At 34.4% G+C, this 18,041-nt stretch overlaps 3 protein-coding genes across 10 annotated transcripts; 1 reads left to right on the forward strand and 2 right to left on the reverse strand.

The window, feature by feature from the left end:
- Positions 1-4: 4 nt before the first annotated feature.
- LOC138932882 (eukaryotic translation initiation factor 4E transporter) lies at positions 5-14,828 on the reverse strand. 5 transcript variants are annotated; one of them, XM_070295137.1, is made up of 17 exons: positions 14,421-14,828; positions 13,611-14,246; positions 11,208-11,305; positions 11,033-11,106; positions 10,678-10,945; positions 9,651-10,553; positions 9,182-9,533; positions 8,966-9,102; positions 8,800-8,880; positions 8,536-8,709; positions 8,236-8,457; positions 7,940-8,123; positions 7,757-7,828; positions 7,239-7,523; positions 5,344-5,514; positions 4,758-5,147; positions 7-4,275 (listed from the first exon to the last, which is right to left on the reverse strand). In XM_070295137.1, the coding sequence occupies exons 2-17, from the start codon at positions 13,786-13,788 to the stop codon at positions 4,025-4,027; spliced, it is 3,840 nt and encodes a 1,279-aa protein (XP_070151238.1). In that variant the 5' UTR covers positions 13,789-14,246; positions 14,421-14,828; the 3' UTR covers positions 7-4,024. The 5 variants fall into 5 exon arrangements, with proteins under 5 accessions (XP_070151239.1, XP_070151241.1, XP_070151238.1 ...); XM_070295138.1 differs by lacking the exons at positions 13,611-14,246; positions 14,421-14,828 and adding an exon at positions 11,509-11,701 and having other exon boundaries at positions 5-4,275; XM_070295136.1 differs by having other exon boundaries at positions 13,611-14,828.
- Positions 14,360-16,581, forward strand: LOC138932884 (NAD-dependent protein deacylase Sirt4). 4 transcript variants are annotated; one of them, XM_070295146.1, is made up of 5 exons: positions 14,360-15,224; positions 15,364-15,640; positions 15,721-15,844; positions 15,935-16,003; positions 16,082-16,580. In XM_070295146.1, the coding sequence occupies exons 1-5, from the start codon at positions 15,176-15,178 to the stop codon at positions 16,421-16,423; spliced, it is 861 nt and encodes a 286-aa protein (XP_070151247.1). In that variant the 5' UTR covers positions 14,360-15,175; the 3' UTR covers positions 16,424-16,580. The 4 variants fall into 4 exon arrangements, with proteins under 4 accessions (XP_070151247.1, XP_070151243.1, XP_070151245.1 ...); XM_070295142.1 differs by having other exon boundaries at positions 15,721-16,003; positions 16,082-16,581; XM_070295144.1 differs by having other exon boundaries at positions 15,401-15,640; positions 15,721-16,003; positions 16,082-16,581.
- On the reverse strand, positions 16,573-17,896 carry Eif3h (eukaryotic translation initiation factor 3 subunit h). Its single transcript, XM_070295141.1, has 2 exons — positions 17,509-17,896; positions 16,573-17,423 (listed from the first exon to the last, which is right to left on the reverse strand). Exons 1-2 carry the CDS (start codon positions 17,769-17,771, stop codon positions 16,676-16,678), a joined length of 1,011 nt encoding a protein of 336 aa, XP_070151242.1. The 5' UTR covers positions 17,772-17,896; the 3' UTR covers positions 16,573-16,675.
- Positions 17,897-18,041: the final 145 nt, after the last annotated feature.

Below are 18,041 nucleotides of genomic sequence, written 5' to 3' on the forward strand. Positions count from 1 at the left end.
TTGAATGTCAAAAATTTTTAAATAAATTATTAATTAACAAATACAAAATCAAATATTTTTCAATTTCCTGAACAAAGTCTTTAGATAAATGATTCAAAAGACTAGTCATTTCACAACGAGACGAACGAAATGACGAGAATGATAATTACAGTTCCCTGTATTTATTTGTGTGACATTTCTCTCTCTCTCTCTCTCTCTCTCTCTTCCTTTCGACTCTTCACATAATATAATATTCAGTAACTTTATTTACAAGTCATCGACCCAGTGCATGGACTAAACATACTTTAGTTTGCTCGGAGATCGATTTATTTACAAAAATGTATTTTCGAATTATGGAACAATCCAAGTCCGCAAATGCATGGGACACAGTATCTCGTTCATAAATTTCTTTCATTTAATGAAAGCAGAAATGTAATCATTGCTATTGTAATCACCTTATAAAAACATTCAGATTGAAAAATCCCTCGTGCGTCTTGCATAACAATTTCTCCTTTCGTTTTCCACACCAAATGATAAGTAATCTTCATCATCCTCAAAAATGAAACTGAATATAAATAAGAATATGCTTCAGAAACAGGACATCTTTCGTCTCAGCATCCGAAATCGGGAAAAGAAAGCATTATCGCTAAACCGATGAAACTTCACGCTTGATCTTGACTAGGAAATGCGAGATACATATATAGTACTTCGGAGAATAATATCTCCCAGATAAATTTTTAATTCAAAAGATATTTTTTTAACTTTGATTGCCAAAAAAAGTGTTTTATCAACATTCCCGAATAGCGCATGTTGGTTTCATAAACATTTTCTAAACGTATCTAAAATCATTATATATAAGTACATTTAGGAAACGTTTATGAAACCAATATATGCTATCTGGATTTATTTTCTATTTCTGTTGAGGAAAACTGATTGTTACAGAAAATATCTACTTTCTTACTTTGAATATATTCCCGCGCTTCCTTTCACACAATTGTCCTTTTACGAAGCAAAATTAGCATAATATAACACTTGCGGAAATTTCCTTCTCTATACATATACATATATATATAGGGTCAAAACATAAGATATTCTCCTAGTGATACTTATATAAAGACATCTCGTGCTTAGAATGATTAAAATTCTTTTTTTTTTTTACTCTTTGTTCTAATACACTTTGTACTTGTGGACAGTTGAAATGAAACTTACTGTGATGAATCAGTCCCGAATATAATTAAAATCTCCGTGCAAGAATGCAATCGCTCAAAATCTGACGATGAACGAAAATGCTATGAAACGAGATCCTTCCGTCGCCGATATACAATATTGTTTGCAACATATTTCCCTTAATTATCAACCAGCGCAACGAGTACAGATAGTTTTAGAGTCCCATAAGCCGTCTTGCATTTTTCGAATTTCGCGAATCTCGCATTGCAGTACAGACACGTTAATCAAATTCGAGAATATCATCGTGAATAATCAATATTGTGTGTATATATATATATCATGTACCTGCAAATTGCTTTGATACTTATCTTTTTTCTCTCATATTGATTGCTTAATATATATTTTAATAAGTTATTGAACATAAAATATTAAGAATGTTAAAAAGTACATAGTTTTGAATATGTATGTGTGTGTATGTATGTGTGTGTGTGTGTGTGTGTGTACATATGAGAGAGAAAAGCCATCTTCTACATAAAAATATTAAGTTATAAAAATTGTAACACATAATAAGCGTCATAAGAAATCATGATCCATATTCGTCTCTCTCACTTTTAGATAAACATAAGATCTAACAACAAGAGGTAATATATGAATATATATATATATATATATAGATTGATATGAGATAATCTGTTGGAAATATTTATGATATAAAGGTTTCTATCATATAATTGATTAAAAATTATCTGTGGTATTATCATGGCGTTTTTTCAAAATTATTCTTATATTATGCGCGCACAAAAAACACACACATACACACAAATAAATTTATAAATTTATATACCAACAACACAAAACAAATTATAAAGTTTAATTTTATATTATTTCTTTCTTTGTTTTTAAATATTTTACGTAAATTTATTTCGCGTTTCTTATACGATCCCACATACAATTATATACGATTATAAAAAAAGAATTATCGTATGCAAATAAAATACAAATGTAACGAATATTCATAAATTAGAATATATGTAATTTGTTTATATAAATGTTATGCAATTAATAATAAAAAAAGGTAGATAAATACTATTTTCCGATATACAGTACTAATGGTCTTTTTTTTCTTTTTTTTTTTTTTTGTAAGATATTTTGCCTTTTGAGATATAATTCTTAAAAGTATAATGGCATGCTTAATGAACTATTAGGAGAGAAAAATGCAATTATGCGCGCATGATGAGACTCTAAGGTATATATGTAGTAAAATAGTAATGACACTATTCTTCCAAAATATAAAAGCAAATGTAAACTTTTGGTAACCTTATCATTTTAAATTAAGCCCAATTCTCTTTGTAATCATACAGAAATTATAATCTCATACAAGATGTAAGCAATTAAATCGAAAGCAAACACACGTTAGCAACACAGTATTGATATCAATCAAAATTCGTAAAGGGATATCTTGTTTGAATTGATCCTCTATTGGCTGGTGTGGAATGTTTCCGTTTTCTTTAATTAATTATGCAAACGATTCTTCTATATATCTCCCGAGGTTTTTTATTAAAAGACATTTCAGTCTATCTACCACTTTCGATCAGGATAATGATATCGTACTCTCACGCGTTCTCTTCTACGAGAGAGAAGTATATATTATATTATATTTATTTTTATATAATATATGTATGTAACGTCATGTGTTCGTCATGTGTTATCTCGTACGCTTCTCGTATTATTAAAGTCGCATGGTTTGCAGCAATACAAATAGAATATTAAATGTTACCACCATTTTGTGTAAGTAATTGTAATCAGATAGTAGCCTGCAATTCTCACAATTTTAAGAAATCCGCGTATTATTTGCCTAAGGGATTTTGCAATTTTCCCATTGTAAATAAGCGACGTATTCTATAAACGACACTAAATTACAAGCATATCGACTATTTAAATCATATTCCTGCTGACGACAACGCCAAGTTTTTGTTGCACTAGATATATAGAGTATGTAGAAATATCTTTATATATATATATTGGCTAACGGTAGTAGTAAACAATATTCTTTTGTTTTGTCTCGTATTTAAGGAACACAATCTCCAGGTGTGCAACAGTGCTTTTAGTATTTGTGAATCATTGTAAAATACTGTCATAATATATCCTCATGTTCGTTACAATTGTCAATGAGAAAATGACAGATTGATGAAAATATGTTCTGAATAAAGACATATAAATTGCTTGAATCGCTAAATAATTCTCAGAATCTCCTCAACGAGACATAAAAGAAACTTGCAGTCCTATCTTAGGCAAATAGATCTTATCATGTTGTCATTTAAAAAGTACGCGTATCAAGCTCTAACAGCTTGTCATAATCAACAATAAAAATTTTCACATTTTTTTCAGTCTTATAAGCAATACATCGTTTTCATTTTAGAAAGCTATCCATTTTCGCGTTCTTCAAACGCGACCTGCTCCGCTCTCAATATTATACTATCCTGTACATTTGTAATTTCTAAACAACTTTTCGCAAAACTTGGAAAAATAGTTTCACAAACGATGTCAGCAATCCTTTCGACGAAGAAAAAAGAATCCTTCAAAAGAAAAGTACTGTCCAACCGAGTAATCGACTATTTCTAACCGAAATACATGACACGTTAATTCGATAAACTCCTCGTAGATACGAAGATTTGATAAAAAGATCTATATAGGCGAAAAAGATCTATATAGCACTGTTCTGTAATTTAATCGGCGTATGTATTCAGCATCCGTGCATCGAAGATGTTTCGGACGTAAAGATCTGTATCACGAATACTGATTGACTAACCAGTAGAATAATGTTATCGATGCGCTTGCAAAATTGAAACATAATCCAAATACGGTATAGTATATCACTTTAGTTATGCACTAAACTGGTTGATGCATGTTGAAGTCTCTCAAGCTCCTCCAATGACAGGACATTCGTTTGCACGAGCTCTGGCAACTTGCCGGCCCGAGCTTGAGCAAGAAGTTCGGGGCTGAACCATCGTGCAAGTTGGTTAGACGTTGGTGAAAGGTCACCTCCGTTACTACCCACGAATCCAAGGCCCGGTGAAGGTTGACGGCCGACTGTCATGTTTAATTGCTGCGATCGCATCGCTCGTCCATCTGTGCGCATAATTTATTCAATCATGTAACGAATTATCATTTAAATAACAAGAATAAATGTTATTGAAAAATGTATATGTGTGCAGAATAATTGTATACAATACTATATATAGTTTGCAATATTATTTATATAATCTGATAATATAAATGTTTCATTAATATTCTAGCACAAAGCATTCCAACAACATTAATGATTATTTACTTAATCCAAAGGTAAATGATGTCAGGACAGGATTAAATGTGGGAGAGCCAAGAATGGCTTGCTATTATTCCGATTTTTGAACACCGTTGCATGCAATTTGATTGAGGAAAGGAGAAACACCTGAAAATCAATGTAAACGGGATAAGGAAGGAATTTTTATAGTACAAATGTCAATTTTTATCAAATATGAAAATCGGGTTTGATATTGTTCGATTCGTTAAAAATTCCTTTTTAGTAGTATAGCACTCTAATCACTTTGTGCTTCATTGAATTACGTTACCTGTACGATTGGAATTGTAATTTTGGTTCATAACAAGTTGCATCGGTGTATTTACAGTCCGTTGCGGCGGTTGTTGTTGTTGTATGTTAGCGGTTCCATGCGGCGACTGTTGCATGTTAGCGAGATGCACGGAAACTTGCTGAGCCTTCATTTGGGTATTTATAGGATTTGATCTCGGATTCATAATTGAGTTCTGGACTACTGGATTATATTGCGGAACATTGTGATGTGGCAACGAAGTGGCCATTGTATGCTTGGATCGGGCTGGGTTGCCGTACACATTTGCGACCGTTCTATGTTGATGTTGTTGGAACTCCACGTTTCCTGTATTGTATTGGAATTGATTGCTGCTTGTGTTTCCGCTGTTGCCACCTTTCACTATAGGTCGACCTGAAATTAAAAAGAATTTCGTGGCGTTTAATATTACATTATTAAAATAGGCAATAGTCAATCAATATGTATTACAATGTTAATCATAATATAATAATAAATTCTTCCAAATAATATTTCATGATAGTCAATAATAAGACTAATATAATACAAAAATTTCTGTTAATATAATTTTATAAAAGTTAAAAAGCTAGACCTGGATGCTGTTTAAGCGATGTATTCGACCATGTCGATGGAACGGATTGTGGTCGCAACGCAGTATGTCTCGAGAGAGCTCCCTGTGTGAGTAGCTGAACTGCAGACTGCATTTGTTGCATCTGCGATGGTTGAGTTTGTGTAGACAATTTTGATGGGTCATTGCTGCCTCCTGTATTTAAACAAAAAAATTATTATATGAAAATTCAACCTAAATATTAATAACACAAAACACAAATGTTAATGCTTTCTTAATGTTAATGTTAATTTCTTTCTTTTCTCAAAAGATTTAGTTTAATATATGTAAAAAAATATAATAATTTAATTTATTATAGTATTTAAATTTTTAATGTATTTAAATACCTACGAAATGTTTTTGTCAAAATTAAAACTTCCAATTTACAATCTCATACAAATTTCATCAATTTCAATTTTATATACATACGTACATTATATATATAAGAACATATATATACACACACACACACACACACTATAAATTTGAAACACCAACACAATATACTTACTAAATATTATTCATTAAGATATTATCAGTCAAATTTTCAAATATATATATATATATAAGTACATAATTTATGTAAATTATTATATTATTTATATATTATCAAATTATTTATCTATATTATATCGTGTCATTATTAGTAATTGTTATCATAATGATATTATAAGAATAACAAATGCTGTTAATTGTGTATATTACATTTATTTCTATTTTTATTACTGCATGCAAATTTGGTAAGCATAAGAATTAAGCAAATGCGAATGAATTATAAAAAAAAAGGCGAAGATTGGAAGCTTATGTATTGGTGAAAAGTTTCAACACTAATAATAGGAGAAAATGTGAGCATGTAAAAGAAAAGTTAAAGCAGATGAGATAAATCGATACAAAGCCTTTTATTATTTAAAAAAAAAAACCTATTTCAACATATTATTAAGAAATGTAATAAATCTATGTTTTATTAAGAGTTTATTTTATAAAGTGCTCTTTTTGCATCTCACATATAAAATAAAAATAATATATTTTTAAATATCTGCCATATATTAAAAAGATGTAGCAAATATTTATCACACAAATATTTAGTTTTTAATGCCGATTCTCTTCCATAACCTTTCACATTTTCAAGCATCGCACTTCTGAAATGTCAAACGAAAAAACAAAACGGCAGCTTTTCGTTTTATAATTACAAAAATAATAAAAACAAAAGTATAGTTCTAAACATAGCAATCAAAAATTATTATTTTATAATATATTAATGTGCACTTTATGAAACTCTTCATCTGCTAGGAAACAGCACAATTAGATATTCTCACTGCGAATTACATGTATACTAGTATTTTAAGAATTAATATTTTCTATTCCATCTGATGCTGTAGATGCGGTCATTTGATTATTTTCATTTACCAGTGTTTCCAATTCGGATGACTTTTTTATTGCCTCATGAAACGAGACACAATTGTTATTATTGGTATCATTATCAACATCTGTTACAATAGACTCTGGTACTTTCGAATTATCGTTTGCATTTTCATTAACATCAAGGAAAATATTTTCCTTTGTTATGTTAATATCCGGATTATCTTTTATATCTTTTTCCGTTTGTAAAGAACTCAAATGTTTGGTTTTTAATGCCGATTCTTCCGTACAAGTATTGTTATTTATATGATTAGCTATAGCAGATTGCAGAAAGATCATTTTAAGAGTTTCATTTTGCACTTGATTGACTGAATTGGAACATTTAGATGAATCAACAAAAGGAACGGCGGTATGCACTTGATGGTTATTTTGATCTCGAGACATGCGAGAGTGATTAATATTTCCATTAATTGTGGGTATAATAGAAAAAGTCGTTTCTAATTTGCGGAATTGATTCGCACCATCGGGTTCCTTGTCAGCAGTCATTTTACGTAAAACGGAGGTTGGAGTGAAAGCGAGTGGGCTCGCTGTTTGTTTAGCTGGTGAGTTAATAACAGGACTCGACGTGCGCAGTTGCTGCTGCTGTACTTGTTGTTGTTGTTGTTGTTGCTGCTGTTGTTGTTGATCCTGCCGCTTGCGGAAATTCTCACGTTGTTCCTCCAATTTCTTCTTGATTAAAGCATTTTGCATTATAGTCTGAGTATGCATAACGATTTCCCGTGGCGATGGCACTCTATGCGGTATCACTGTTATAATAATAATAGTAATAATAATTTATATATCAAATTTTTTAACACAATTTTTCTTAATATTATTATTGATTAAGATTTGAACAAGTCTGATAAAAATTTATATCTGATTAACTTATCGAGTGATTTTACTACTGTGTCATCTTTCTTAAGTTAGAAATATTTTTGTACACAAGAAATGATACAACAAATTTCGAAAAATCCAAAAATCATTGTGTTTATTATACTACCTGGATGTTGTACTGTTAAAGTACTAGGACTAGCTGCTAAATTTGATGATATTATCGGAGGTGGACAATAAGCTGCATTCCAAACATAATACAAAATTGTTTAATTTAAATTTCCGCTTAAAAAAGGATGTTAAATGGGGAAAAACAAAAAAGGAGAATAGTTGTATGCATGTAAAATTTTACCATTATTCATCGGAGATGGAATCCTCTGTTGTTGCTGTTGAAACAGCATCTGTTGCAACATATGATCCTGAGGAGTAGCAGGAGTAGGATGAGGATGTGGACTTATGGTGCGAGGTGTAGTACCGCCGTACATTTTCAGAATGTTCACCAGCACTTCTCGATGACGATGCTGCATAGCGGGATTCTATCAGGGATACAATCAAGATTGAGAAAAATTTTTTTTATATCAATCTTCATATCAAGACTATATAACTATGTAACTATTATGCGCAATATGTGCATTACAAATAACTTACCTGCAATTGTTGTATCAGGTGTTGTCTGGTGATCTCTCCTTGCTGCAGACCTTGAATAATCGCTTGAGCTTCTGGTCGTTGTAAGAGTTCTTGGCTTGACGGGATATTATTTATCATCATTTGCATTTCCGCCGGTACCGGACTGACACCTAGCATTCGCTGATTTCCCATCATCATTGACAGCATATCGGAATGTCGTTGTTTTTGCTGTTGCTGTTGCTGCTATAATAATATATATAGAACGTTTACAAAAATCTTTCATTGCATACAGATAACTAGAGTGATATAGATATATCATACTTGTATTTGCAAGACTTTCATCAGATTCTCATGTTGCATTTGAGCTTGATGTGGATGCTGAGCAGGGCCAAGAGGACCGACATGATTAAACGTCGTAGTATGAATCGGTTCTGTAGGTGGTTGCTGATGCGGTATTGATGGCTGCTGCTGCGTTTTTAATTGTGAATTAAGTAGCTAAAAAATAAAAAGAATATATATATATACACATACACACACACACACATACACAATTAACATAACAAGAACAATTAAATACAAACTTACTTGCATTAATGTTACAGGTCGTTTTTGTGTGATAGGTCCGTTAGCTGCAGGCACAGCTTGTCCTCCATTCATTTGAGCAAGCTAAATCATTTTTTTCAATAAGTCTATATATAAAATTAAGTAAAATTATATTATTAAAAATTATATTTTATTATTATGAATGTACCAATTTTTTAAAAGCAGAGAGATCTTCTTCAGTCTTATTTACATGGGATGTATCAGTCGAAGTCACAGGTGGAGGAGCACCACCTCGCATACGTGCTTCCAATTCTTCCAAACTGTGCACAACTTTTCCACCAATTTCTAGAAAGAATATATATTTATGTTTCATGCGATTTGTTTAAATGACGAAACGATATTTATCCAAATATATGTGACTTACCCAGATCTTTAATAGAACAGTTTTTCAACATTGGGATAGCTGAATTAGATGCATCACCCTGGCCATTTTGACTCGGTTTATTACCGCGATGTAACATTTCGAGTAACTTTACACCATTTGTAGCCGAGTTGGTATTATTTGTCGTGTTAGCCGGAGAAATTGGAGCAAAATAGGTATTTGATTCCGTTACCGATGGTATTTGGATGTTTGGCTCGGTGATGTCGTTCAATAAATTGTTCAATAGTTCATCTTGTATGGAAGCCCTACGACTATCCGCCTGTTGAATTGGACTTTCCCTCTTGAACCACTGGCTAAATCGAGAACCAGTGCCACTACTCGAGCCAACTCCGTTCTGCAAACACAAACGAAAAATTTGTTCGAGTGATGCAAAAAAGTATAAGATTATTTCAGATATATTAAATGCAAAAATAAAAAAATAAAATATATAAAAATTAAAAAGATAATTCACTGTCAATAGTCCAGATACGCCAGCGAATGTATCAGATTTCAGGAACTCATCCAAATTAAAATCAGGATGAGAGTCCTCTTGATTCTGATTAGCATTGGAATTCTCTGCTGACTCGGATGTTGTCGGTTCGGTCACAGTACTCTCGCTAATGTCATTTTCTTTACTCTGAGTGATGGAGGACTGCTCAGTCTGTTCAGATATCGGAGAATGCGGCGCTGGTACAACGTTCAGGGGTTGATCCATGACAGTCGGAGTGCTACGTCCTTTAGGACACGCCGAATTTTCGTTCGATTTGTCATCCTTTTCCATAGCATTCTTCTTGTTTCGTTTTTTCTGCGCGGGAGTCTGTTTCTTGTTCTTGGAATTACCGCTACTGCTCACCGCTTTCTCCTCCGGGATATCCTCAAAGCCCCTTAACTCGATCGTATCGTGCTGAGATGTAGGTCCCGAACTGAACCATTCGGGCTCGTCCATTGAATCACGATTATCATTGTAAGTCCGTCGACGATCGTTGTATCTCTTTTCGCGTCCGCGATCTTTGTCGCGATCTGTCTGATGGTTGTTTCGCTCCGATCCTCCTCTGTCACCACGATCACGCTCTCTTTCGCCGCGATCACCGTAATCCCGGCCAAATGATCTCCGTTCAAATCTCTCGTCCCGCTCGCGCAGACTGTCACGGTCACGCTCCCTCTCGCGTATATCACGCTCTCTGTCACGCTCTTTTCCATCACGGTTATCTCTGTTATCACGATCACGCAGAGGACCACTAGCGGCAGTGCCTGATCTAAAAACATAATCCGCGCGTTCAGATTCAATCTTTTCATTTTCCGATCTAAAATCCCATATATCCCGCGCCAGAATCCTGCCACTACCGATTCGACGAACAGATTCACGATGACTGACCTGTAAAATATTTAATAATTGTAATTTTACAAGTAGAATACAGAAAAACGATACTAATGGAGGTAGATATGCAGCCGTGCGTATCTCAATGAAACAGAATCGATCGCGAATATAAATTTTATACCTCTGTTTTGCCGATCGGGCTTTCCGGACGTCGATTTGGTGGCTGATTCACATTAACAAAACATCCCGAGTTAAAACTTCTTCGTTGAGGACTCAAAACGATGCCGTCTTGCTCCTTACGTATTCGGTCCCGTGGATCACCATTACTACGTCGCTTACTATGATTCTCAGTGATTTGATCACTACGTCCGGTCCTTTCTTCCTTCGGGGGTGTATCGCTACGCTTTCTATCTGAATGCCAACGTTCGGGATCCCATACACCTCGTGAGCTGCGAGAAAAAAGTAATTAATGATTAGCAAAATAGATATTGATAAATCAAAAATACGATAAAAGACTATAAATCCTTGTAACATACTTGTTATAAGCATTGTTTAGGAATGCAGGCCTACGTTTAGATAATCGCAAATTCTTTATCAACATCAGTTCCTCCTAAAAGCAGAAAAAAATCTAAATACATGTATTGCAGGACTCAATGCGCGATTCACGCATACTTTAATGAATTTCATTAACATTTGCAAAGTGACATTTACTCGAGAATACTGAAACTGCGGTCTAGAACGGCCTACTTCCATGATCGAAGTGTCAGTCACCTCTCCAGCCACCGACATCGATATAATAGCTTCATCCCCTGTAAAATAACAAAAAATAAAATAACTGTTTAGTAACAATACACACACCGGCAAAACTAGAAATCGCTCTGATCTCGATGCCTAAAATCTAAATTGAAATTCGAAACAATAAGAACCTGCTGAAAATTTCACGATCGCATACAATTTTACAATCAACCGTTCAAACGTATTAGAACGGCTTGGCGAACGCGGTCGTACTTACGGAAGGTCACCCGCTTTAGAGGATTGACAGATTTGTTTTTCCGAAACCAATGGCAAGCTCTAGTCTGCATAACAAGGATGTCTAAGAAAGGAGAGCCGGTCGGACCGACCAGCGGTCGTTTCCGTGGTCGCCGGTACCAGTTCGAACCGACAAAGCGATTGACGGCGATGAATCTCATTGTATAAGTCGGTTGTCTTACTTCGAATAAATCGAATAGATGAGATAAGAAAGCCTTTCTTATCTGGCTATTCTGTTCTATCTCTAACTACCACTGTATTTCTTCGCGCAACCGTTGCCCTTTCGGCAATGTAAATAAACAGATGAAGGGCAAACAAATCGATAAATTCCCGAATCAAAGTCCCATCACGAATACGTTGATCCGAGAGTCATCAGAAAAAAAAAAAAGAAAAGAAAAGAATTCTCTCGCAAAAGGCTCGAGTAAAATAAAAAATAAAATAAAATAAAAACTCGAACGAGATCTAAATATCGGAATTTATCCGTTGGCTTTGAAGCTGGTGAAATAATTCTGAGAAGTCTCGTCCAGACTCTTCGTTCTTTGAAACAAAGCAATTTGGAAAACAATTTTTTTTTGTTTTTTGCGTTTTTTTCTCGTGGTAAGAAAAAATTGTTAAATGTCTAACTTTTTAAACACACCAAATTGCAGAAACTGTTGATTTCTATTATCAAAATGGCTATTTTATGTTAGAAATGGTCAATTTTACATATGTATTCACTGCCTATATATCACTCACGTGACTTTGGATACTGAAGAAATATATGTAAACATTTGTGAGCACAGTACAGTGCAGACTGACTAATTCAAACTGCTTTCAGGTAAGATAATACTTTGACAAGCCAATGAAAGCTTTCCTCAGAAGATCCTAGTCAAGAGGGCACTTGATTCGCTATAAAGATAATTTAAATATAACTGATTGTCATCCAGGAAGGTTTCTAGAAATCATTGTTGTCCTAAATATATGCGCACACAAAAATTAATGATACATATAATTATATCAAATAAAATATATATCACATTTTGGAATCTTTGCAAAATAATATTCTTTGCTCTTCAAAATCTAAAAGTGCATTTAATCTTTTACTTAATCTCTTACATAATATATTGGAAAGAACATGAGATTTTATTAATTTAATTAAATATTCAAAAATAATATAATAAAACGGCATTTTTATATATACATATAGATTAAAATGATTCAAATACTAATCTGGATGCAGGAGAAAGTATAATTAGATAAAAGTATTAATATATCAGCGTTATATGAGTCTTAAATATAAAAATATTCTATTAGAAGGTAACAAAGGAGAATAATTACTAACTATACCTTTAATTAATGTAAATACATCACTCATGTCTATGTATACTATATATACATTGAAAATAGAGTAGAAAAAAGATGAAAAAAGTAAATGAAATGAACAGAAAGCAAGTTTTGATTTATGTTGGTTCCCTATTGATCCTAATTACAATGGTCCATAGATAGACTGTAGAAATACTTTTACATAAACTTACTTTTATTTAAACACATTTTTTTTATACAAACCAGAATATTAATCATGCGTTTAAGAGATGTTAAAATTTAGAAATTTACAGAAAGTAGAGTTAGTCAATTTGGGTTCTAAGAGGCTCAATAAAAATATACATAAAAAGAATACACAAGTAAAAAGAGAACGTAAAAATGTGTCTGAATTATTTCAGCAAAATTGATAGAAATATCGGAGATCGCGTTTTCCTTTTTTCAAATTTGCATTAATTTCCATCCAACGATAGTCAGAGAGATATATCAGATGTTCTAGCTGCACTTTCTGTACTTTCTCTCACAATTCTCCCTTTTGCCTCTGGAACACTCAAATATCTATTTCGTTTTGCAAGAAAACATCTGTAATACATTTGTAATACCGCTAAAGAGAAACAAATAGACTTACTCTCATCGAAGAGAAAAACGAATAAATTCGTTCAGACTCAAAGGTTATTTCCCGACATTGCTCGTCGACGATGAGCGTCGCTTCGAAGATTCGATAATGAAGAAAGACGAGAAAAGAGAGAGAAAGAGGAGACATATGCGTGATCAATCGACTCGTACCTTCTTCCTTCTTGGTCGTCGCGGTCGTCGTCATTGTCGTCATCGCCGTTGTTGCCGTCGTCGCCGTCGCCGTCGCCGTTGCTGTCGTCGTCGCCGTCGCCGTCGCCATCATCGTCGTCGTCGTCGTCGTCGGCGGTGGCGGCGGTTGCTTGTCACTTGTCACGGACTCGACAGACATCGCGCCGCTGATTACGTCGACCTCGATCTGCTGGCGGAAGATACGTGTCCTGCGCGTTCCGTCTCTTCGATTTGAATTGGCCAAATTCCTTTCCAAGAGATCCTTTACACGATCTTTATCTACGTCTTTCCTCGTACACGAGCGATATACACATACACATACACACACACACACACACACACACACACACAACACGCGCGTACCAAGCGCACCTACAAAGTACACGCGACGCGCGCGATCGCTAGCTAACTCACACACACATATACACTCACGGGAGCGCGCGCACCTCACATTCGTACAAAGAGTTTACACTTCTATAGCTATATATATATGTTATATATATTGTTTAGTACTGCTTAGTATCACAGACTGATTTTCCTTTTCCTTTGTATATCTCTTTCTCTCTCGGCTCGTCGATAGACGAAGCCTCAGCCTCGATAGGGCGATGTGTACTTCTCCTGTTTCGACAGAGAGATAAACGAATAGTATAGAGTACAGATAGGAAGAAGGGTGATAGAGGAGGGGATGAGAAAAGGTGGAAAAGAGAATTCGAGAAGAGTGTGTTTATATATATATATATATATATATATATATAGGATATCAAGAGAAAGAGAGAGAGTGAGAGAGTTTACACGCGAAGCTGCGCAAATGGATGGATTTTTTTGACGGCTTGCGAGTGGCACAATCGCACGATTCTTCTGGCGTGTGTCGCCAAACAATCATCTCACGTCACGTCATGCAATGTCTCAATATGTTGCGAGCTCCCTGCCGATCGCCGTCAGTCCATCGATCTCTGTATCACACACAAGCCAAAAAAAAAAGCTCGTATACACAAACACGATACACTGGCTCTCACTCGCGGTGCTATATGCAAAAATAGAAAATGGCTGCACTCGATACTCGATCCCCACTTCGACTGCTACTGCTGCTGTTTCTCTGTTGCCTCTCCGCGATTTCTCAATTGCGACCCAAGGAGATTTTGTTAAACAAGAAGATGGGGTTTATGGCGCGAGTTTTCTCACAACAACGCGAAAAGAGAAGACAGAAGGGCGCTGTCATCGAAGACGATTCGATGGTCACTAGCATAAAAGCTCCATTGTCGGACATACCGATTGGCTGAATTGCAAGAAACTTTCGAAACCCTAGAAATTCTCTACTCGATAGCCAATCGGTACATCCGATAGGCTAAACTACGAATATAGACCTAAATCGGAATGTTAGTTTTTCAGAACGCATCCATTGACAAATTGTCAATTGCTAGTATCTTGTAGCTCGTGATATGAATTCATGTACGATTTTAAAAAATCAATAAAATATATTTAATATTTATTTTTAATGCATATATATGTTTAATATTTATAATAATACAATAAGAATTGTGTAGATCATGATTACAAGATATATTTATTGTAATGCTAATTCGATAGAATTATGTTGTAAGTGTAAAACATTTGGCTATATTTGAAAAGATATAAATAAATTATTTATTTTAAATATATTTTGTAGCAATAGAGAATATATATGATTATATCCTAAAATGTCATAAGAATTAAATTAAGATAAGTTATTTTGCAGTTCGCATGTATAAATCGAGTCTCGCGTTTGTTCCAAGATGCGATCCAACAAGAATAGAAGATGTAATAAGATTGAAGGAATTTATCGATAAACATCACCGTTTGTGCATATTAACCGGGGCAGGAATATCCACGGAAAGTGGTATTCCCGATTACAGATCGGCAGAAGTAGGTCTTTATGCGCGAAGCAATCATAAACCAGTTCTTTATAAAGAATTTTGCAACAGTGACGCAATAAGAAGACGATACTGGGCCAGAAACTACATTGGATGGTCGAGGTTTAATATTTTTGTGTAATTTATCGTTAGTCTTTTTCACTTATAAGAAAATAATAAATAAATGAAGGATACTTTTGCAGATTTTCTTCCCTAAAACCAAACGTTACACATAAGATACTAAAAGATTTGGAATATGTTGGAAAAGTAGGGTGTATTGTTACCCAGAATGTAGACAATTTACATTCAAAGGCAGGAAGTAAAGAAGTAATAGAGTTGCATGGTACGGCATTCAGAGTTATGTGTCTTAATTGCGATCATAAAATATGTAGATATGAACTTCAAGAGGTTTTTCAGAAACTCAATCCGTCTATGATTGCAATTACTCAAATGATAAGACCTGATGGAGATGTAGAATTATCACAGGTAAAATACAATATCTGTTCATATTTATATATATGTAGCTGCTGTGATATCGCATATTAACAATGAAATATTTAACAGGCACAAGTCGAAGACTTTAATGTTCCTGCTTGTGATAACTGTGGTGGTATTTTGAAACCAGATATTATATTTTTTGGAGACAATGTTCCACGCAATATAGTACAAAATGTGAAAAATAACGTTGAGAATTCGGATGCTTTGCTAATTCTCGGAACGACTCTTACCACATTCTCTGCATATAGAATTGTCCTGCAAGCAATTGAGGCCAACAAGCCAATCGCGATAGTAAATATTGGCAAAACTAGAGCTGATGAATTTGTGAATTTAAGAGTGGAGGGAAGATGTGGAGATATACTTTCAAAAGTTTGGCAACAGAACGTCTCAAACAATTCTATAAGATAACGATAAATGTGAATAGCTTTTAAATTTCAAATAATATATATACTATAACTTATTCAATATTAATAGGAATATTAATTACAATATACAATATAATGTAGTATTTTTTTTTTAATCAATGGATAATGCTCAAATCAAAAAGGTATAATGAATAAATAAACTCTTATTTGGAATATCATACATTTCTTCCATTTAATTTTACGCAAGTAAAACTTCTCAAGTATTATATATAAAAATTCATAATATATTAATTTTTTAATGGGAAGACTTTGCCTCCTTTGCGTTTTGTAGACTTTGAGTGATGTACAATTTTGCTAAGCTTTGAGAACAGAATTGCGAGATATGTTCACTATACGTATTAATTTGTCCAGCAACGATCATTGGATTTAACCTTGGTGGAACTGGTAAAGGCCTCATCAGTTTGTTAATATCATCATCAGGTAGTGGCGGTTCGTCCTTTGCAGCCCTAGCGGCATTTTCTTGAGCCCTCTTAGCTAAAAGCCTGTTCTTATCTTGCTGTTGTCGAACCACCAATTGTTGATATCTATTAAACTTCATAGCTTCTTGGTTTAATTCATCTACTCGATCCATCAAACATCTCAACTGGTTCTCCAATACTGTAGCTGTGCCAAGATCCAAATATTTTGTGCCTTGCTCCTCGGGAATCATTTCATCCAATTCTGACATCATAATGTTTGTCAAGTTACTGTTCTTTATAACTACTGGGATCTCGACAAAGAGACTCTCGTATCCAATCTTCAAGGTACGCAGAGCTTCTGGAGTAAATTCATTCTCCTTGTACATCTGTATCGCTTGCGGAGTGAGCCGGTATGCCTTAAGTGTCAAAAAACCTCTGGCAGATTTTGCTGTATCGTAAATAAGCACAACTGATTCTTCGATTGAAGTTTGATAGTGATACTGCGACTCCAGCAAGGATAGATTTAAAAAGTTGCCAACGTCCGCACTTTGATACCAACCGACGTGAAAATGATCGACGTTCACCCTATATATATATATATGATAAAAAAAATTAAACGATAATTCTCGCTTAATCGAGAAATAATATATTGAAATATCTCGATTCTCACCATCTCAGTCTTCGCATCATAGCAAGTTGGTACTCTTCTTCGTCCATAATCTCGTCATTTTTAGGAAACGGGAAGCAGTTGGTAATTTCTAAGCGATTTTGCACAACCAAGCCAAGTAGAGCTCCCTGCGCAACTTCCATGTTACTGGAAGACTCCTCGTGGCAATGTTTCACCATCTTCATCACCACGAGTCCGTCGCATTGTACGTAATCTATACGTGGCTCTACCTCGGGAATCCGTCTCGACGTTGTCCTCGAAACCATCTTCAACAGATTTGATTTTTCGTAGCGCTAAAGACTCAATTACACGAACTCGCTTGATCTTAATCTTAACCGCAGAAACAGTAGAAGCAAAGGTTATAATCTAAAAAGAACAATACGTCAGTGTGCGTTCGTAAAGCATTTCAATCGGTACCTAATCTCTTAAACCGACTTTATTTTTACTAGGAGCGCGTTCCACTTAACGACCGCAACTTGCGAGCATCATCTGTCTTTGTTTAACTTTCGGTAAACAACAAAGATGAAATAATACCG

This window comes from Polyergus mexicanus, unplaced genomic scaffold, assembly GCF_030449975.1.
Source record: "Polyergus mexicanus isolate NDT 795.1 unplaced genomic scaffold, iyPolMexi1.0 SCAF_4, whole genome shotgun sequence".
Classification (NCBI taxonomy): domain Eukaryota; kingdom Metazoa; phylum Arthropoda; class Insecta; order Hymenoptera; family Formicidae; genus Polyergus; species Polyergus mexicanus.

Coding starts and splice junctions, on each gene's coding strand:
- LOC138932882 (XM_070295138.1), bottom strand. CDS start 11,686: ATGAGATTCATCGCCGTCAATCGCTTTGTCGGTTCGAACTGGTACCGG. Junction 9,534..9,650: donor GCGTATCTGGACTATTGACA/GTGAATTATCTT, acceptor TTGTGTTTGCAG/AACGGAGTTGGCTCGAGTAG. Junction 4,276..4,757: donor TTACAATTCCAATCGTACAG/GTAACGTAATTC, acceptor TTATGCGCACAG/ATGGACGAGCGATGCGATCG.
- LOC138932884 (XM_070295142.1), top strand. CDS start 15,176: ATGATTACAAGATATATTTATTGTAATGCTAATTCGATAGAATTATGT. Junction 15,225..15,363: donor TAATTCGATAGAATTATGTT/GTAAGTGTAAAA, acceptor GTTATTTTGCAG/TTCGCATGTATAAATCGAGT. Junction 15,641..15,720: donor AACTACATTGGATGGTCGAG/GTTTAATATTTT, acceptor ATACTTTTGCAG/ATTTTCTTCCCTAAAACCAA.
- Eif3h (XM_070295141.1), bottom strand. CDS start 17,771: ATGGTTTCGAGGACAACGTCGAGACGGATTCCCGAGGTAGAGCCACGT. Junction 17,424..17,508: donor ATGATGCGAAGACTGAGATG/GTGAGAATCGAG, acceptor ATATATATATAG/GGTGAACGTCGATCATTTTC.